A 22,605-nucleotide genomic window follows, 5' to 3' on the forward strand; every position below is an offset into this window, starting at 1 on the left:
AACTCTAGAAATGACAGAGACATCTCACTGCCTGGACAGTCACCCAAAGTTCTTTTGTACCGTTGGGGCATCCATCTTCAGCCTTCAGGCCCATAGTACCCAGCAGACATTTTCATCAAGCAGGAAATTCCAAAGACAGTTCAGTCACTATCTGCTGTGTCCTGCAGAATGTCTTGCAGACTCTTTCATGAGTCATGAACCCCGAAAGACCGTCTCACCTTTAGGCAAGTTCAGCAGTCCTCTCTCTGCGGGTTCTTGTGTCCAGTTTATGCAACAGTCCAGGCAAGAGCAGTTTCTTGCCCAAATGGCTATCAAACTCTGTAAGGATCCTCTTCGATGCCCATCTTCCTCTTTAAGTAGATTGGCGATGTCAGGAGCAGACGTGTCTCATTGTCATGAAAAACCCTAAGTTATTAAAATATTTTAAATGCCATATTCTGCAGTCTTTGAAAGATATGAAGAATGTCTATCTAACTGAAATGTATCTCTATATATTTAGAAAATCTAAGTGACATGACTACAAACTTGACTATTATTTATGATTATCCATGAACAACCTATATTTCCTAATTATACATTACATTTTAAATGAACTACAAAATCACAACACCTTATTCAAGATTAGAAATACATATACATATAACAAAATTGACCTTAAAATCCACACCAATGCAAATTATTCATACCTATATCATTTCCCCCTTTAAATGTAAAAGAACATTTATAAACAATATTTTGGGAACATGGGCGCAGTTTTTTCTCTCCAAACTGCTTCCTGCTGAATGGGGGCACTGTTAATCAGATCATTTAGGGTGTAACCTGTGTGCCAGGTTTATCTCAGTTGGCAGTTGAGCAGTGTAATTTTTTGAGGGTGTTCACAGGAACTTTTCGGGAGGTCGTGGTATATAATACCGTATCGGGATAGATGCAATCCACAGGGTCTGGTCCTCTGTGAAAACAAAAGAAGACCCTCTCCAAAGCATCATATCCTTAGACCCAAATTTTGAAATCGTAAAACCCTTATATCCATTCTGGTTTAGCTTGGCAGCCCATGTAATGAAATGTCTCTCTGTACTTACTCCTTCACAGTCAAAAATTTTAAAGAAAACACAATGTACATAATCCAGACTCTCTGTGAATTTTCCATTTTATGTGGCTTATCTTCCTTTATTTCTTTTAATATATTACTATCTGTACTTTGTCTCTTTAAAGACTTTACCCTTTTTTTTAAAGACATTAACTTTATTCTCTATATTTTTATTCTTCTCTCTCTCAAGCCTACATACATTAATCTAACACTGTGATCCATTGAGGTCTGTTATGTCTGAATCTGTTTTATTGTGAATCTGTAATATTTTTACTATCCAGTAGCATTTCTTAAAATGTTAAGCAGTTCTTAAAAACTTAAGTTGCACCATGTACAGGTAATACGGTACCGTCTGTGTCCTGCCCAGTCAAAACCTTAACTGCGCTGTTTTTATGGTAATTATGGTAGTTCCTGCCTGAGACCAGCACAGTTTATCATGGCGGAGCTGAGCAGCTCCTGCCTCAGAGCCATTTTGTGCCCCTGAGCCACACACAGTTCCAGGCACACAGCAGTCCACATTGCCATCAACCAAGCAGTAGCACATTACTCCAAATGCTCCATTCAAAAACTCTGTCTCCCGCAGGAGCCAGACAGAGATCGCAATGGCGGCACAGCTCAGAAAGCCGGCATTTTAAAACAGCCAGTTTTTTCCTGCTGCTGAGTCAGGAAAATTTCAAAATGGAGGACGTACCATTTTGTGGTAGCTCTGGGGCCGCCAGGTAGGAGCGGCACTCAGCACTTTAATTCTGAGACTGAGCGTGCAGCACAGAAATTCTTTTCATCCAAGTTACATCCAAATCTGACACGCAGAGCACTGCGCAGTCTGAAAACATGTCTCTGTCGGCAGGAATCTGCCATGCTCTTCTGCCTGCCTAAGCCTGATTCAGCCATCTGCCCAGGTGCAGGCGGGGAGCTCTGAGCCATCGGCACTGTCTCAGAGCACTCTCCTTCCAATCCCAAGCGGGAACACAAACATCCAGTCCCATAAAAGCCATTGAAATGCTTCAAAGCCAGAGTTCACGCTGGCAGCACAGCCCCAAGAAGCTGCACTTTAAAATGACACAGCGTTTTTTCTGCTGCTGTTGCCGAATCAGGAAATTTCTCTACAGCACGCCACCAACAAACAGTAAAAATCTGTGTTAAACTCTCTCCCTTATTTTTAAGCCTTCTCAGGTTTTTAAGTGGATATAGTCCATCACGTCTGGGCACCACTCTGTAGTAGTAGGAGCGGCGGGCTGCGTCCCTGGCACCCAGCCGCACACATGGCTAGCTTTACCCGAAATAATTACACAGAAACTGTATTCTTTTAAACACTGCTTGGCCCATTATATCTAGCCTTTTCTCAGCTAGCTCTCGCTCCTGGACTAGCCCATTTCTAATAATCTGTGTAGCACACAAACTGGCTTACCAGGAATGATCTTAACCTGTGTCTGCCTGGAGTGGGAGAATCATGGAGACTCCCTGACTCAGCTTCTTTCTCCCAGCATTCTGTTCTGTTTACTCCGCCTACCTATGTTTTAACCTATGAGGGCCAGCCAAGCAGTTTCTTTATTATAATTAACCAATGGCCTTCCTCCATCAGGTGTGTATGTGTGCGTGTGTGTAAACATATGTGCTTTTGAAGGCAGAGATCAATAAGTAGCACTGTTTAACTTGTGTCAGTCCCTGGAGTCCCTGGTCAACAAACACCAGATTTTTGTCCTTCCTGCATCCCTGGCTTTGTGATCACAGGCACAAATACCCCAATATGGCTTTTTATGTGGGTGCTTAGCTTCAATTGTCCCATTTGATTTGCAGTCACTTCTACTTACCCTCTTGTTTTTCTGGCAGAGGAACTATCTTCTCTTCATATCCTAGGGGGTGAGTCATGAACACAACCAGGTACTGGAGGCCCAAGGACCTAACAGTTTTCAAAGAGATGTTGTATATTTTAGTGACAGTCACTGTTCTATTTGGGTTCTCAGTAAAGTGCTCTGCCTGCGTCGACACTAGGGCTTGTGAAGGGTAAATGGAGATTCCAGGAGCAGGCTTTCCCACCGCTGAACAGTGAAAGCTAAGGAGATCTTCAGAGCCAGGAACAGGATGGAGTTCGGTTGCTAATTCAGATACAGCTGAGGCAAAGGGAGGGAAACAAATATTAATACAAAGGTATGTCATTACCAAATTATCTGCTGTTAAAGGATGGTGTTTTCCCAATTTTTTATGACACATGAATGTTAAGACATAACCCACTTGTATACCTCCCCATACATGCTGTAAAACTCCTGAAACCTTTTTGTTCTGTTCTCTCACTGCTGTCTCAACTTCTATAAAGCTATAAATTATATTGTATACTCCCAGTATTTTACACTTGTATGCATGATAAGGAACTCCGATGTTCTCACTCTACCTGGGACATATTACTTATTTGAAGACTGGGGAAATCTTATTTCCTTTAGTCTTCACCTTTCCTTGTTATTCCCTACTATCTCCTTTTTTCTTATATCTTCTCTTTGCCTTTGTAACAAACTTCTGATGCTCTTCCTGGGTCTTCTCCACCTAATGGAAGCCTGTGAAGTATAATGTAAAGAAGAGACACTAGGTAATAGCTCCTGCCAGAACACACAAACTCCACTGGCCTCCATCATTTTTCTCCTGTTTAAGTAACTTGAACTCATCAACAATTTTTCTTAATGAAGCTTTCTCTGGACAATGTCCTTAATAATTGTAACTCCACAATGTCTGCCCCCATTATGGGACCCTAGAGAAAGGGTTATATACTTAGGATGGTAAGGCAGGTTTGTCCTTCATGGCTGCCATATGGAAAGGTGTTAAACAGACACTTGTAGCAGGCTTCATCTTCAAATGTCACTTTTTGAATGGTTATGAAAGAGGCATTGGGTTCCAGGATCTTGCAGTGCAGCCTGTTCACATATGGTGGGATAATATTTTCTCCATGTTTATGGCTGTAAGTGCTGATATTTTGAAGCAATGGACCTTGAACTTTCTGCCAGGTGACTTGCTCAACATTTGCCAGACTTGTCAAGTTGCAGAAGATGGTCACATTTCTCCCCAGGACAGCTCTCTCATAATTGTTATGCTTTATCCTCAGTGAAGACTCTGAAATGTGAGGTTCATTGTTAAAAGATATATTCTTCCATACTTCTGAAGACTATTCAAACAGCTCTCATCTCCCTGTCTTATGATTACCATTTTCATTGCCTCTTCTGCTCAATAAAAAAATGAGGCATGTGGGACAACATATTCCTGATGGAGGAAGGAGGATTGTGCATTCAAAACCAACCTATGATACATAGTTGAGACTATGTCTCAGTAAAAAGCTAAAGTTCTGGAGATTGTATGTATATTATCAGTGTTAATGCTTGCCTGGCACATTCAGGGTCCTGCATTGGATCCTCAGAAGTAGAAGAGAGAAAGGCAGAGACAGACAGACACAGAGACAAGTGACAAGAGACAGACACCAAGACAATGATAAGAAAAAGAACTGCGTATGTTCTTCAACATTGAATATTTAGTTTCTGAATTGGTTTCTGGCACATATTACCTAATACATACTTATTAATGATGAAAATTAATAATTATAAATTAGCAATATATACATATATACTTATCAGACATATTTGTGTGTATATGACACACACACACATATATATGATCAAGCCTGTATCATATTACTAATGTATATGTCTACACATGTATCATAAAGTAATCATTATTCCACACCTGTCTGGATTGCTCATGTACTTACTTAAGAAAATTCATCATCAAGAAAATGCAGGTTAAACTGAGTACTACATATGCACCCGATATTTACAATGAAAGGCAAACAATGTCAACTTTGAGAATGTACAGAAACAATACATCTCACACAGTGCTGAAACAAATGAAAATTCTGGTGTTTACTTAGTAGAAATTCTTGAAGTTATCTAATCACTGAACATCAGCATTCTCTATAAGAAATGTTTACTTATAATTTAAATATCATAGACGTGCATACATGTGTTCTCCAAAAACATAATGATATTCATAATAACATTATTCATCATGATCAAAACCAAAATCAAATTAAGAATGGATTTTGTACCACATCACAATGGATGATCCCACACTTATAGGTATGGGAGCAGGACACATTGGTCTCAGGAGGATATGGAGTTGGAGTGGGGAAGTAAAGGTGGAACTGAGAGGAGTATGAGCAGTAAGGGATAAATATGATCAAAATATATTATATAAATTTACCAGATAATTGATAAAATATTATGTTAAATAGAGTAGATTGCATAAATAAATTATAGTACTGCACAAAGAAACTCGTTCAAAAATGAGATTTAATAAACTATAGTTTCTCTAAAATTTTGGATAAATCCTACCAATATATTAAGAAGCAGAAACAAATAAATAGATGCTAAGTGACCATGCATTATTATTAAAGTCATCAACAGATAAATCCATAAGGTGATGAACTAGGATAAGAACGTGGGAGTTCAAATAAGATTGGCCTCCATAGGCTCATGTATTTGAATGTCTGGTCCTCCGGGAGTCAGACTACTTGAGAGGAATTAGGAAGGGTGGCTTTCTAAGAATAAATGTGGCCCTCTTTTAGAAAGTGTGTCAATGAAGGTGCTATTTGAGCTATTAAAAGTTCAAGCCAGGTTCAGTGTCTGTCTCTTCCCGCTGCCTGTTGATCTGGATCCAGAGCTCTCAGCTACCATGTCGGTTTACATGCTAATTTTTTTATAAGAATAGCCTAGGTCATGGTATCATTCATAACAATAGAACAGTGATTAAGTCAGAAGTAGGTACCAGAAACCAGGATATTACTATAACAGGCCTAACTATCCTGCTTGTGGACATAATATAGACTTGGGGATTTGGACTAGAGAAACATTTGGATGTTTCAAGCATGGTTTAATGAGACAAAGTAGCTGGAAAGCAGTAGGGCTTAGAGCAATGTATATTATGATGGCCTGGATTATGAAGTTTTAGAGTAGAAGAATATTAGGAAGTGACCTAATAGTTGTTCTTGTGATATTTTGGCAAAGAATGTGGCTGCTCTTTTTCTCTTTTCCTGAAAATTTGACATAACTCTTCAATTTATTGAAGAGTTTAAGAATCCTGGCATTGGCAGAGGAGATTTCAAGAGACCCTACTGTTGACTCTGTTATATGGTTTGTGGTAATCACTCTTATGCAGATCTATAATGAAAATGAGGAAGCTGAAAAAGAAAAAGCACAAATGTAGAGTTTGAGGAGAAAAGGAGCACCATGGATTATAAGAAAGTTAAGTTTTGTAATCAAGAAGGTAAAAAAAATTCAAAGAAAAGTCTGATGCTAAATAGATTTAATGGAGTCAAAACCAATAGGCAAGACCTAATGTAGCCAAGTTTCAAACTGTAGAAAGCAATTAAAGAAAAATTTAATCAGTGAAGGAGACCATCAACAATAGAAAACTGGTAGAAATACATTTGAACAAGGGGGGCAAGTTCCAACCCCAGCAAACAGTAGAAATTAGACACTTTGGCCATATGGTTCTGGTTTTATGGCCAAGAAAACAAGAAAGGGGTTATGGAATCTCCCTTTGTAGCTAAGGAAAGATGCTGAGGCCAAGCATGTATCAGCAGTGACCCCCTCATGGACACTCAGAGGGACCACTGAATGAAGCTATGAAGGTGAAGCTTGGATTTTGTCGAAGACCTTAATATGCTGGAAATGCAAGAGCCATGGGATACCTGTCAAAAATGCGTGCAGACCAAGTGTGGAATCAGCTCAAGAGAGAGAACAATGATTCAGTCAACAAAGCTGGAATAAGTGGTAAATCTGAAGAGCATTTGGACATTAGACTTCAAGATATAGGAAGTGCAGTCTGTTTTTTTTTCTTGTTTAGATTCAATATTTCTTCATTATATTCTCTTTCCTCTCTTTTGGAATGTTAATGCATATCCTGTGTCATTGGGTGTTGAAAGTTTTAATTTGTTTTTTTAATTTTTAGTTTACAGTTTAAGAGACTTTCAACTTTTAAAACAGTGTTGAGACTGTTATGGACTATGGGAACTTGTGAAGTTTGAGTGAATACATTGTTGAATATGACTCAAACCCCTGGGTTGCGGACTGTGAAATGTGGTTTGAATAAGGATGGTCCTTATTGGCTCATATATTTGAAAGCTTGGTTCTCAGGGACTGGCACCACTTGACGTATAAGAAGGTATGGCCTTGTTGGTGTAGATGTTGCCTTGTTGGAAAGTGTGGCATGGCTGGTGGGCATTTAGATTCAAAAGATCAATCCAGGCCCACATTGATCCTACAACAGTGTCTGCACTGCTTTGTCTCTCACCATCATTTGCTTCCAGGTTATCTTGTCCTTTATAATCAAAGATATTCAAGGCGAAATTCTTCCTCATAATGTATTTAATTTATTTATTCACTATTCTTACTTGGTGCAAGGGATTGAAGCCAGGACCTACTCATGCTTAGAAGAAGCTTTATCACCAAACTTAAGCCTCTCTTTTGTGTTTAACAGGTTTGCTGTTGTTTCCTCTTCCGAAGTCTATTTTGTAAATATTTACCCTATATATCTAATTAGACTTGAGACTACAGGTATGTGCCCTTGAGTGCAGGTACCTACAAAGGATAAAAGAGGATTGAGAGCTGGATTTACAGGTGCTTTGAGCCTCCTAATATAGGTGCTGGAACCAGTATTGGGTCTGCTAACTCCTAACCACAAAGCCACCTCTTTAGAGCTCTCTTCCAAATTTTTACAGAACACCAGTTATTGTCTTAACCTGAGAAAAACTGATAGAATAAATGTTAGTAATTCAGTCATTAAGGGTCAACAAGAAATGATGACATTTGGAGTATATTAGATTAGCTTCTAATAATAAGGAAATTCATAAAACAAATTACATATAGGCTTGCCCACATTAAAAAAAAAAACTCTTGATGATTAACAAAGGCCTCAGAACAAGTCAATCTCAACATTAAACATATATATGCTGTAGACTGTGAACATGGGGATAATTCGAAGAAACGGACTGATATTGTGAGGAGATCCTTGGCATCCAGGTAGCTGGTCTGCGATCTTTACAGTTACACAAAACAGACATGTACGAAACTTTGTGACTTGAGCATGAGTTGCATATACCTCAGAAGCTGTTAGCTGCCTTCATTCTCACATATCTCCCACTGTGTATAGTCATAGTCATAGATTCAGATATGCTTATTGAATGATTTGATATTTGGGTGATTATATAGGTGTATGATTAATACACAGAGCCTAGCAAACATTCTTTTTCACCTACTTGGGTAAAAGTAAATTGCCTGTTACCTGGTATTCATTTGTAATTGAATTACAACTAAAAGTGTATAAGAGAAATGGAGTTAACTGATTCGCGTGTGCAGATATGAAACACTGAGTGATGGAGAAGGCAATGGAGTGAAAAGTTCATTGTATCCTGGACGAAAGTCTTCACTGTCAAAATCTCTTATTTTCTAGCTGAATTTCCAAATGAGACTGCAATTCACTTCCCCTGTTAAAAAGCTTTGCACACAAAATGATCACACATGTGATCTCAGAGTCATGAGTTCTTTTCTGGGGTTAATAGATAGAGGGAGGAACTGATCTCCAGGGACAAGAATGAAGTGATCCCTATCTTGATGTGCAGATAGGCTATTAATTTAAATATATGAATGCCTCATCATGAACTGGGAAGCAGGTTTTCTTTTTTTTATTAACAGGTGAATTCAAGGACAAATTGGCCTTTATTTGCCTAGTCAAAACATTTATCTGACTTGATATAGCCAGATATGGGTATAAATATAGCCAGAAATACAGATATAGGCTGGATGCTGGTGGCACATGCCTTTAATCCCAGCACTTGGGAGGCAGAGGCAGGCAGATCTCTGTGAGTTCGAGGCCAGCCTGGTCTACAAGTGCTAGTTCCAAGAGAGGCTCCAAAGCTACAGTAAAACCCTGCCTTGAAAAACCAAAAAAGAAAAAAAAGAAAGAAATACAGACACAGACATAGAAGATTTGATATAGAAACAGATTTAGGTATAGAGTAGAGTAGAGTAGAGTAGAGTAGAGTAGAGTAGAGTAGAGTAGAGGGAGTAGGAGGTCCGTCTGTATATGTGTTGCTTTTATTGGTTGGTGAATAAAGGTGTTTTGGCTTAGCAGAGTAAAGCCAGGTAGGATATCTGAACAGAGATATAGAGAGTAGGCAGAGTCAAAGAGACTTCAGTCAGCAACCAAGGAAACAAGACATATAGAAAAAGAGGTAACACCACAGCCACGTGGCAATATGTAGACTAATAGAAATGGGTTAATTTAAGATGTAAAAGTTGGCTAGAAATACACCTGAGCTATTGGCCAAACAGTGTTTTAATTGATACAGTTTCTGTATTCAGATCTAGGCAGCCTGGAAATGAAAGTTCAGTTTCTGTTTACAAATGGCGCCCAAATGCCTGGCAAGAATTTCCACATAAAGCCTGAGAAAGCTTAAAAAAGCAGGGGGGGAGTCTTTGGGGCCTAAATTCCATGTCCAGAGGGAGGCTGCAGTGCTAGAATGAAGTTCGTGAGATTTTTTTGTTGAAATTGAATCATGAAACCAAAACCATTGAATTGAAGAATGGAACACAAGTCCGTGGAACAATCACAGGTATAGATGTTAGCATGAGTACACATCTTAAAGCTGTGAAAATGACCCTGAAAAACAGAGAACCTGTACAGTTGGAAACATTGAGTATTTGAGGAAATAACATTTGATACTTTATTCTACCGGACAGCTTACCTCTTGATACATTACTTGTATCAAGTTAAAACTAAGGTGAAATCTAAGAAAAGAGAAGGTTTTGCAAGATGAGGTCAAGGATGAGGTAGAGGAAGAGGACGTGGTCATGGCAGAGGAAGAGGGGTTCCTAAGTGATAATTTCCTTCAAGATTACTGTTCCAAAGTGATATGGAATTGGGGGATATTTTTTGAATAGGTTTTGTTTGTCAGTTTTTAATAAAATTAAAGTGTGGGGGGGGGGAAGGATTTGAAAACAGGTGGGCTTGCCTTTGATTTCAGCACTCAGGAGGCAGAGACATGAGAATCTCTGTGAGTGTGACACCAGCTTGGTCTACAAGATCTATTTCCAGGATGGCCAAAGCTGTTACAGAGAGAAACCCTGTCATGAAAAAAAAAAATAAACAAAACAAAACAGCAACAACAACAAGATTCTAGACAGACAAGAACACAGTCGACCACAGTTTCTTTGCACCCATCTTTTCTCCAGTACTGTTTGCAAGCCAAGGTGCAGCTCTTTTAAGAGAGGCTTCTTGTCTCAGAAGGCTAACAAATGGGGTGGAGCCAGAAATCAAAGATGCAGCTTTAATCCTAGCCACACTGTTTAGCTGATTAAAGACTCATGTGCTCAGAAAAAGATAAAAATATACAGTAAAGACAGATTCAGATGGGGAAAAAAAACCCAAACTTCTAAGCAGTTCACAGTGTGTTTAAAAACATATGTAACATTGGGAGAGAAAAGAAAAAAAGGATAGAGAAAGTGCTTTAAAAAGAAAAGCTGGGTTTAATAACACATGTCTTTAATCCCAGCACCTGGAAGGCAAAGGCAGGCAGATCTCTGTGAGTTCAAGGCAAGTGTGGTCTACAGAATGAATATCAGGACAGTCAAAGATATACAGAGAAACCCTGTCTTAAAAAACTAAAATGAAAAATAAAAGTAAAAGAAACAGAAAAAAAAAGCCATGTAAAGATGGAAAATACACAGAGTCTGGGTACTGTATGTTATTGTGCTTGTGTTTTCTTTGAATGTTTTGACCACAGAGAGACATTTGGTTCTGGGGCTACTAAGCTAAACCAAGACATATATTTTAATAGTTTATTGATTTCAAAATTTGAGTCTAAGGATATGTTACTTTGGAAAAGACATTCTGTTTTTGCTTCCACAGAGGATGAACCTGTGGATTCCTTCTAGGATAAAGTGGTTTGATAGAATAAAACCCCCGAAAAGATCTTTGTGAACTTTCCAAGTACTTCACCCAACAAACAGCAGGACACAGTTTGGAAACATTATGCCCCAATTCCCAAAATGATTGATTGTAAATGTATATTTTTATTTTAAAGAGGTTGGTTATAAATAGTTAATGGTTATAGTCAATTTCTAAAAATAAAACAGAACAGAAATGAGGGTATGATATATAGATATATTGTTTACATTAGTATGGATTTATATTAGTATGGATTTTGGTCTATTGATACAAATTTAAGGTTGATTTTATTACTCTGTGATGTAGGATTCCCTTCTGTATGCTGGGGACACTATTGGTTAATAAAGAATCTGCCTTGGGCCTGCACAAGGCAGAATAGAAATAGGTGGGAAAAACTAAACTGAGTGCTGGGAGAAAGAAGGCAGAGTTAAGGAGACATCATGTCGTGGCTGCTGGGGACAAATGAGCCAGAACCTTACCAATAAGCCACAGCTATGTAGTGATAAATAGATTAATAGAAATGGGTTAAATTAAGATGTAAGAGCTAGCCAATAAGAAACTAGAGCTAATATGTTGAGCCGTGATTTAATTAATATGGTTTCTGTGTGGTTATTTTGGGAGTCTGAGCAGCTGGGAATTAACAAGTGATGTCTAACAACAAATTGGTGCTCCAGTATATGCCAGCTAAATCCACATAAAACCTGAGAGAGTTTGGAAAGGAATTCTAGATACTTAAAAAATGAAGTTTAACTGCATTTTTTCAGATGAGCTTTGCTTGCTGGCAGCATGCTGCAGTTCCTTTAAGAGATGTCTTCCTAATTCAGAGGTAGCAAAAACAAAAACAAACAAACAAAAAATACCATGTGGTTTCAAAATGGCGGCTACCTGGGCTGTGATGCTGGCATGAACTATGGTTTTTCCAGGAGATCAAGCATTTAAATGGAATTTGTGAGCAACATATTACAAACTGCTTAATGACACAACATAGACCCGCTGCATACTTGGAACTGGGGCACTGTGTGTGACTTGCAGAGGTAGTGAACATGCCTCCAACATGTTGGAATGGTCAGAGCTGAAAGGCAAAGCAACCTTGGCCCTAATTATGCCACAGCTTAGCATTTTAAGAAGTGCTCCTGGACAGAAAAGAACTTCAGATACACAATAGGGCAGATTCAGAAATGAAAAATCTCTAAATGGGTTAGAGTGTTGGATGAATGTGTGTAGGCTTTGAGAGAGAAGAAAAAGAGTATAGAGAGTTATAAAAAGAAGTAAATAATTTTTTAAAAAAATAAAATAAAGTCTTTAAAGAGACAGAGTAAAGTTGTAAAAAAGTAATAGGAATAAAGAAAAATAAGTCAAACAAATATAGACTATACACAAAGAGTCTGGATTATGTATATAATTGTGTTCTTTGAACTTTTTTACTATAGAAACTTGATTCTGGGGACTGCTAAGATAAACCAACATATATACTTTAAAGGTATCTTGAGTTCAAAACATGGTTCTAAGGATATGTTGCTTTAAAAAAGAATTTCTGCTTTTGTTTCCACAGAAGATGAGAACCCGTGGATTAATTCCAGACTAATGTGGTTTGATGGACCAAGACCCCCGACAGGTTTCTGTGAACATCCCCAAAATACTTTGCCTAACAAAAAGGAGGAAGCAGTTTGGAGAGAACTATGCCCATATTCCAAATATTGTTTACAAGTGTTTGTTTACATTTAAAGGAAGCTATGCTGTAGAGATGGATACTTAGCATTAGCATGGATCTTGGTTTATTGATACAAATTTAAGGTCAATTTTGTTGTATGTATATATCTGCTCTTGATTAAAGTATAGTGTTTTTGCAGCTCATTTGAAAATGTAATGCATAATTAATAAATATAGATTAATAGATAATCATCTATAATAGTCAAACTTATAGTCATGTCAGTTAGGTTTTCTAGAAATATAGAGATATATTTCAGTTATATAGATATTCTTCAAACCTTTCAAAGACTAACAGAATATGGCATTTAAAATGTTTTAAGAACTTAGGACTTTTCATGACAGTGAGATACATCTGCTCCTAGCAGCACCAATCTACTTTAAGAGGACAATGGGCATCAAAGAGGCTCCTCATGGAGTTTACTAGCCATTTGGGCAGGAAACTTCTCTTGCCTAAGCTGTGTGAAGTTATGCTATATGAACTGAACATGCAGGACCCAAAGAGAAATGACTGCTGAACTTGCTTAAAGCTGGCATGGTCCTTCAGGGTTCCTGATTTATGAAAGAGTCTGCCAGTCATTCTGTAGGACACAGAAAAAAGTGAATGACAAATTGCCAATATAGGCCAAACTGCCTTTGAAATTTCCTCCTTCATGGAAAAGTCTGATAGATGCTATAGGCTGGTAGGCTGAAGATAGATGCTCCAATATTACAGAAGAACTTTGGGTGACTATCCAGGTAGTGGATATCTCTGTCAATTATAGAGTATTGGAAGTTGCTTACAATGCACATCCTATTTATTTAAGTAATATTATATCCTTCTGGAGTCTTTGATGAAAATGGAGAATAGACAGTTAAAATTATAGTTTTCTTTAGTTATGATAAAAGATAAAGTAGATGTAGACATTATAACTGTAATTTTTTCTTGATACCTGTTTTGTTATATGTAATTTTACTATGTTAAAGTTAAAACCTTCCTTTTTATTTAGAAAGAAAATGGGATGGGATGTGGGATTCTCCTCTGCATGCTATGAATAGCATTGATTAATAAAGAAACTGTCTTGGGCCTGTGTAGGGTAGAATAGGGGTAGGTGGGGAAAACTAAACTGAATGCTGGGAGAAAGAAGGCAGAATCAGGGAGACGCCATGTAGCTGCTGCCGGGGACAGATGAGCCTGAATTTTGCCAATAAATTAAGATGTAAGAGCTAGCCAATAAGAAGCTAGAGCTAATAAGCCAAGCAGTGATTCAATTAATATAGTTCCTATATGGTTATTTTGGGAGTCTGTGCAGCTGGTAATAAACAAGTGGCCTTTCACAACAACACTATACATATATATATATTTCTATCCTTTAGTTATTTAGTTATTGCATTTATACAGTTCATCTAAAAATGTAATGTATAATTAAGAAATACAGATTAATAGATAGTCATCTATAATAATCAAACTTTTAGTCATGTTAGTTAGGTTTTCTAGATATGGAAGGACATATTTTGTTAGATAGATAACCTTCAAAACTTCGAAAACCAACAGAATATGTCATTTAAAAGGTTTTAAGGACCTAGACTTTTCTTCACAGTGATACATGTGTACTTCTGCAGCACCAATTGCTTCAGAGAGGTTGAAGTACGTTGAAGGAACCCATTACAGAACTTGCCTTCAATGTAACAAGACTAGACATTTGGGTAAGAAACTGCTCCTGCCTGGAATGTTTGATTATAAACTGTATGAACTTAACATGCAGGACCCACAGAAAAGTGACTGCTGAACTTTCAAAAGGACAGGATGGTCCTTCAGGGTTTTTTCTTTACAGAAGAAATGGCCATACATTCTGCAAGACACAGAAAAAGCAACTGATGAACTATGCCAATACAGTGCAGAACAGATTTTCAAATTTTCTACTTCATGGAAAAGTCTGTCAGATATAGACAGATATAAAAGATAAATGCCCCAGCATTATAGAAAAACTTTGGGTGACTGTTCAGGCAGAGAAATGTCTCTGTTAATTCTAGAGTTTTGGAAGTTGCTTCCAATGCACATCCTGTTTACTTAGGTAATATTATATCCTGGGGTCTTTGATGGAGTTCAAGACTAGGTAGTTATAAATAAAGTTTTCCTTTATTATGAGAAAAGATAAATTAGATATAAAACTTTAGATTCAAAAATATAGGATAGATAATAGAGTATTTTCCTTAGTTTGCCAAATATAAATGGATTAATATTATAATTCTTGCTTGACAACTGTTTTGTCTATGTAGTTTTACTATGTTAAAGTTAAAACCTTCCTTTTTAATTAGACAGAAAGAGGGAGATAATATGGGATCTCTTTCTATATTTGTGTTGCTTTTATTAGTTGATGAATAAAGCTGTTTTGACCAATGACTTAGCAGAAAGCCAGGCAGGAAATCTGAACAGAGATAGAGACATAGAGGAAGAGTCAAAGAGACATCAGTCAGCTGCTGAGGAAACAAGATATACAGAGAATGAGTAATACCACAGCTACATGGCAATACATAGACTAATAGAAATGGGATAATTTAGAATGTAAGAACTATCTAGAAATACACCTGGGCCAACAAACAGTGCTAAGTGTATCAAAATTATCAATGGATAAATTTGTATCAATGGATCAAAATTTCATACTAAAGTAAATCTATACTAATGAAAATGTATATGTATCAATGATTTAGATATATGCATCATATATATATATACATTGTATACGTGTGCATATACATATATACATGTAAAATTTTTCCTACTACCCAGATGCCTGAACATGAATTATCGATAGGGAGATGTTCAGTGCTATCTTACTGGGAAAGGGAAGAAATATTTTTTTCTATGATAGGTGTTCTTGGTGTTCCTAGATTGTCTCTATTGCTTGTCTCTATGGATATAGAGACATTTTTCTAAATATCAACATGGCTTTTTTTAGCTATAACATGATTTATACATGGGCTCTTGAATTGCAAGGAAATTTCAGTAACTTTTCTTATGAGAGCGTCACATTATTTTTATCAGTTTTAAAATCTTTTACAGTTTCTTTTACCACTACCTAAAGTGGATTTACATGGTTAACTTGTGGAAATAATAACCTTCCATTACCTATGTTGTTAGGACCGGTGTTAAAGAATATTAGTTAAAGACGTGTTACATTTGTTTATGCTGTGGAACATTTGTTTAATGATGCAAAAATGGGTTACATTCTTTTGTTGCATTTGTTTAATTCTGTGATGCTTTGTTATTTTGCCTGCCTGAAACACATGATTGGCCTAATAAAGAGTTGAATAGCCAATAGTTAGGCACGAAAACAATAGGCAGGGCTGACAGGCAGAGAGAATAAATAGGAGAAAGTTGGAAAGAAGATTGAGGATCAAGTAAAGGAGAAAGAAAGAAGACACCAGGGACCAAACACCCAACTAAACAGCAAGCCAGAGTAAGAAGTAAGGAAAAGTATACAGAGATGATGACAACTACACCTAGAGAGCTCTGCTCTCTAGACCCCAGCACCCAGGGGCACATCATGTGCTCAACCCCTATCTACCAGAGGCCCAATGACCAGGCAGCATCTTCTCCATCCTCCCATCCAACCATGCTCCTGTCATATCAACAACCACAGGACCCACAGCCCCACCTACACCTGCAAGAAGAAGAAAGTCTGAGCTCCTGACTGAGCAGCCCTGCTTTCTAGGCCCCAGATTCCAGAGGCTAGCCCTACCTGCATGTAGAGGGAAAATCCATCAAGATAAAGTCTCAGTTCTGAACATTTATGCACCAAATACAAGAGCACCCACATTGTAAAAAAAAGTATTAATCTTAAAGCATATATCAAACCCCACATACTAATAGTGAAAGACTTCAACACCCCAGTCTTAGCAACTGCCAGACAGAAGCTTAACAGAGAAATAAGGAAATAACAGACGTTGTGACTTAAATGTACTTAACAGACATCTATAAAACATTCTACCCAAACACCTTCTCAGCACCTCATGAAACCTTCATTAAAATTGACCACATACTTTGTAACAAAACAAATCTCAACAGATACAAAAAAAAAAAACTGGACTAACTCTCTGTATTTTATAGGATCACCGTGGCTTAAAGTTAGAGTTCAACAACAACACTAATTGCAGAAAGCCTACAAACTCATGGAAATTGAACAATGCTCAACTAAATCATCACTGGGTTAAGGAAGAAATAAAGAAATTAAAGACTTTCTAGAATCGAATGAAAATGAAAGCAGAACATACCCAAAATTATGGGATACTGTGAAAGCAGTGCTAAGAGGAAAGTCCATAGCACTGAGTGCCTATGTATAAAACTTGGAGAAATCTCACACTAGCAACTTAATAGCATACATTAAAAGCTCTAGAACAGAAAGAATCGTCTAGGAGGGGTAGACACCAGGAGAAAATCAAATTGAGGACTGAAATTAATAAAACACAAACAAAGAGAATAAGGCAAAGAATCAATAAACAAGGAGTTGGGTTTTTTTTTTTTGAGGAAATCAATAAGATAGAAAATTCCTTATCCAAATTAACCAAAAGGCATAGAGAATATGCAAATTAATAAAATCAGAAATGAAATGGGAGATATAACAACAGACAGTGAGGAAATCCAGAGAATCATTAGGTCAGACTTTGAAAACATGTACTACACAAAATTGGAAAATGTGTAAGAAATAGGCAGTTTTCCAGATGGGTACCACATACCAAAATCAAATCAAGATCAGATAAACAATTTAAATAGACTGATAACACCCAAGGAAATAGAAGCAATCATCAAAAGTCTCCAAACAATAAAAAAAAACCCAGGGACAGATGGTTTCATCACAAAATTTTATGACAATTTCAAAAAAGAACTAAAAGCAATACTCCTCAACTTGTTCCACACAATTGAAACAGAAGGGGCATTCATTAAAATGAATCATAATCATAAAATGATTATGAGACTGCAGTCATCAATTCCCCAAGCCACACAAAGATTCAACTAAGAAAAAGAGTTACAGATCAATCTCCCTCATGAACACACAAAAATACTCAATAAAATCCTGACAAACCAAATCCAAGAACACATCAGAAAAATCATTCACCATGAGCAGGTAGGCTTCATCCCAGAGATGAGGGATGGTTCAACATACAAAAATCAGTGTAACCCAACTTATAAATAAACAAATGGTGCTGGTATAACTGAATGATCAATATCTATCACCATAGATAAAACTCAAATCAAAATGAATCAAAGACTTCAACATAAATCTGAAAGGCTGGAAAAGAATCTATTCCTGTGCTGGGCCCTTTTGGGACCTTGAACCACACCCCAGCTTCCAGGATAATCTGAAGGCCTTGGGATCCCTCTTTAGGGAAATTATTAGCTAATGGGGAAACTAAGTGACACAAAGTTGCTGACTGCAATCCATTCCCCCACCTGTAGTCATACAGAGAATGTTGACCACCCAACTTCCCCTACCAGCTTGATAATATTACAAACAGCCCTTGTGGTTAGCACAGGGTCAGCAGATGTCTGGAAGATGTAACCTGGGAGGCTGTTGCTATCCCCCTTAGATAATAATAGTCTATCAGGAGCTAACAGTTGAGCTTTACCCAATCTAGCCAATTATGATATAGGATATGTGATTTTGTATTTTGAGACTGTAATCTTGTGACTGTTTTGTGGGTTTTGTGTTTTATAAACACTTTACAATAGAAGACGGGGTCTTTCTCCCTCCATCTGCTGTGTCTGACTGTAAGTCAGAGGAACTGTGACAGTTGCTTTGAATCTCAGCTAGCCACAAATTAGAATATACAGCTATTCCACCTACAATGTTCCTCTAGAGAACACTGACTAATACAAAACAAGATAAAAAAACCACAAAACTCGAATCCACAATAACGCCAATAAAGAATGTCAGTAAATATTTGTATTTGAAAAAATACACACTATACTACTGATTCTGAAACAATCTACCCATTTGTCCCAGAGAGAATGAGAAGCTGCTTTCCTTGCCTGTGTTGGTTGTATTCTTTTACATCACAGTCTAAGCCATCAATTGGAGAACAGAGAAAACATTTCATGACCAGAAAATCACTGTCCCAGAGCTTAGATGTAAAAAATCAAGTTTCTGGGGTTTCCTTTTACAGTATCTTATTATTTTATTTTAAATAAATACAGTTTAACATTTTAAATCCCTTTAATATACATGAAGATGATTCTGTTTTCCTCAGTCAATCAAACCAGGACTTCTAAACCTGTTTCTTCATAGGAAACAACTGTCTCCTAATCCTTAGGCTTTATCCTCTGTGAAGACTCTGAAGAGAGCCAGTGTTACGAGATATTTATTTCCTTATTACAGTGGAGTACTCAAATACCACCTCTCTCTCTTCCTTATGATTACCATTTTATTTGCCTCTTCTACACAATGGAAAATAACACACTCCTAACTGAGGAAGGAACATCATGCATTAAGACCAGCCTATGGTACAGTGTGAGATTGTATCTTAATGAAAAGGAATATAGCTGGAGATTCTATGTACACCACTGGTGGTGTAATGATTGTGTGACACATTCAAGCCCTGCAATGGATCCTCAGAACTAGGAGGGTGCAGTGAACTACAGCATATTCTTCAACATTGAATATCTAGTTTCTAGTATGATTTCTGGCACATATTTCCTAATAAACACTTATTAGGGGTAAAAATCAAGAATTATGAATTAACTAACATAAGATAAAGCATATATATATATATATATATATATATAGATAGATAGATAGATAGATAGATATACATATATATGACCAAATTTGTATTTAATGATAATGCATATATGAACATATGAAACTGAAAGTATGTATTATTCCACACCTAGATGAATAGTTGTATGCTTAATGTGTTCAAGGAAATAGAAAATAAACTGAGGACCACATATTCATGAGATTTTTTGGAGGGATACTTAGTGGGATTATCTTATCTCTGAACATAAACATTTTCTACAAGCAGTAAGTCTACTCCTAGCATATGCCTAGTAGTAGTGCATGCACATGTTCTTCAAAAATATTAACTAAGCTATTTATAGGAACATTATTTTTCATGATCAAAACCCAAACCCAAATCAAGAATATATTTCTTTTTATATATTATTTTATTTTTTTACTCATTTTACTTACCAACGACAGTTTCCCCTCCCTTCCCTCCTCCCCATTCCCCCACCTCCCCCATTCTTCCCAAATCCACTCCTCAAAAAAGGTAAGTCCTCCCTTGGGGAGCCAACAAAGCCTGGTACATTCATTTGAGGCAGGACCCACCCCCACCTGCCTGCTTCATCAAGGCTGTGAGCAAGGTATCCCACTATGGAATAGGCTTCAAAAAGCCAGTTTATAAACTAGGGATAGATCCTGTACCCACTGCTAGGTGGTCCAAAAACAAACATGGCTGCAAAACTGAGCAGAGGACCTGGTTCAGGGGTCCCAAGCAGATCTCCAGCTTTTGATCTAGAGCCCATGGGCTCCTGCAAGTTCCGGTCATCTGTTTCTATGGGTTTCACATCATGATTTTGACACCACTCCTCCCCATGCTCATATAATCCCTCCTCATGAAACACTGCAGAAAATAGACCCACATTCCTGGGAAAAGCAACAGGATAATTTGCATTCAGATAATTTTTTTTAAAGGACAAGATTTTGGCATGGTGAGGTGAGGATGGATCTGAAAAGAGTAAGAATAGGTGGTAAAAATGATCAAAATAGGTTATATAAAGTTCTCAAGTAATAACATTTTATTAAAAAGAAGAGATTATGTGAATAAACTATAGTCTCACACAAAGGAATTCGTGAAATGAAGAGATTTAATAAACATTTTCTTTAAAAATGTGATTAAATCTATCAATAAACTAAAGAAACCAAAAGCAAATGGATAGATGCTAAGTGGTCATTTATGTTTTTAAGTCGACAACAGATAAAATAAACCCATAGTGTGGGGAGCTAGGATGCAGAGAGAAAAAGGAAAATATTCTGAAAACTGCTATGAATATTACCTATTTCTCCCAGTGTCTGCTATATTTAAATACATAGATTAAAAACTCAGATGCATACCTTGACCCATCTTACTTGTAGGGTGTCATAAGCTTGTCACTCATTTCATCTTTATGATCAAATTAAAGGCACCTTTGTATCAAACATTTTTCAAAATGAATGTGATGAATCTAAATTACACTAGAGTATCACGAACCATTGAACACGTGATGCAAGCTTACAGTTTAGAGAAACACTGTGTTCATCAGTCTGTTCTGTGCCAATGTTTCACCTGGACAGTTTATAGGACTGTGGTCTTCTAGCAATATTTCCCTTTGCTGTACCTCAGCGTTCCCAATTCAGGTATAGGCTTGACATTACCTGACTCATCGTCTTGAAAAAATTGTTCTCTAACAGTTAAAAGTCACTGCAAACATTTTCATTTCCTGCCTTCCTGGAAAGACTGAACATTACATGTGAAAACGTAAAGTAGCAAACCACTAAAAAGCAACAAGCAAGATGCCATCACTGATTCCACCACAGCCCTTATACTGCTTTGCCCCTCATCATCATTTGCTCCCAGGTTCTCTTTTCCTTCATAACCAGAGCTATTTCATAATTCTTAAATTAGACTAGCTTGTAATGATAGACAAAGACATGAAGCAATTACATATAGGCTTTCCCACATAATCAAAACATCTTTATGACCAAGAAAAGCCTCAAAAGAAGTCATTCTCAACATTAAAAGGTGTGTGTGCTATTTGACTATGGATAGAGGCATAATTAAAAGGAAATGACAGATTTTTAAAGAGATCCTTTGCATCCAGCTGGTCTGCAATTTTTATTACATGAAACAGACGTGCAAACTATAGTTTGTGCAAGTTGTACATACCTCAGAAGCAGTATGTTTGCTTTTATTCTCACCTTTATCCCATTTTGTAGTCATTGTTTCAAATATGCTTATATTAAATGATATAAACTATGCAACTATATAGGTGTATGATTAACACAAAAGTTATCATACATTCTCATTACCTCTTGGCATAAAAGTAAATATCCTGTAACCTAGTGTGTATTTAACATTGACTTCTAGGTAAAAATCTATAGAAACAAAAAAAAATAGAGTTACCTGATTCTTGTACAAAGACGGGAAACATGAAAAGATGGAGAAGGAAATGCAGTGAAAAGTCCATTATATCCGATGATGAAAGTCTTCACAATCAGTCATAGCTTACTTTCCAGTTGAACTTCCAAGTGAGACTGACATCCACCTTCCTGAATCCAAAGTTCCCCTTCAAAGGGGGTTAATCATTAACCATTGTAAAAGATAAGGGATGGATTGCTGGGCTGATGGTCCTGCCTTCTATGTAAGTAAGGCTACAACGAGGACCCTAAGACATTGACCTAATCTACATGGGTAATAGAAATAGACAAGATCTGAGTAAATTGGGAGCATGGGGACCTTAGAGGGGGGTTGCTAGGGAGAGGGGAGAGGCAGGGAAGGGACCTGAGAAAAATGTAGAGCTCAATAAAAATCAATTTTAAAAAAGGGAAAATGTGAGCAAGTCCTGGGAAGCAAGAGAGTAAGCAGCTCCCCTCCATGGCCTCTGCATCAGCTCCTGCATGAGTTCGTGGCCTTGCTGCTTTTGAGGATAAACTGTAAAAGGAACTGTGAACAAAATAAGCCTTTCCTCCCCACGCTGCTTTGGTTCACAATATTTGTCACAGGAACAGGGACCCTAACTAGGATGACTCCTTCCTCCTTTTTTTCTATGAAGGCTCAGTGCTGCACATCTTTAAGCTCAGCATTCAGAG

At 37.3% G+C, this 22,605-nt stretch overlaps 1 protein-coding gene and 1 pseudogene across 6 annotated transcripts in view; one reads left to right on the forward strand and one right to left on the reverse strand.

The window, feature by feature from the left end:
* LOC142844981 (OX-2 membrane glycoprotein-like) overlaps positions 1 to 22,068 on the reverse strand; it is a 52,024-nt gene extending 29,956 nt beyond the window's left edge. For 3 of the 6 annotated variants that reach the window (XR_012909789.1, XR_012909790.1, XM_075963752.1), the window contains exons 1-3: positions 21,920 to 22,067; positions 3,848 to 4,186; positions 2,899 to 3,198 (exon numbers count right to left, since the gene is read on the reverse strand). Coding sequence is in view for 4 of the 6 variants with exons in the window: in XM_075963752.1 (XP_075819867.1) it covers positions 2,899 to 3,198; positions 3,848 to 4,186; positions 21,920 to 21,983 (703 nt within the window). In the remaining 2 variants the exon portion in view is untranslated. Of the gene's footprint in view, positions 1 to 2,898; positions 3,199 to 3,847; positions 4,187 to 20,871; positions 20,944 to 21,919 lie in introns of all 6 variants that reach the window. The other 3 variants (XM_075963770.1, XM_075963762.1, XM_075963776.1) reach the window with 3 other exon arrangements.
* On the forward strand, positions 4,971 to 10,004 carry LOC142845018 (small nuclear ribonucleoprotein Sm D1-like; annotated as a pseudogene).
* Positions 22,069 to 22,605: the final 537 nt, after the last annotated feature.

The sequence above is a fragment of the Microtus pennsylvanicus genome, chromosome 1 (assembly GCF_037038515.1).
Source record: "Microtus pennsylvanicus isolate mMicPen1 chromosome 1, mMicPen1.hap1, whole genome shotgun sequence".
Lineage (NCBI taxonomy): Eukaryota > Metazoa > Chordata > Mammalia > Rodentia > Cricetidae > Microtus > Microtus pennsylvanicus.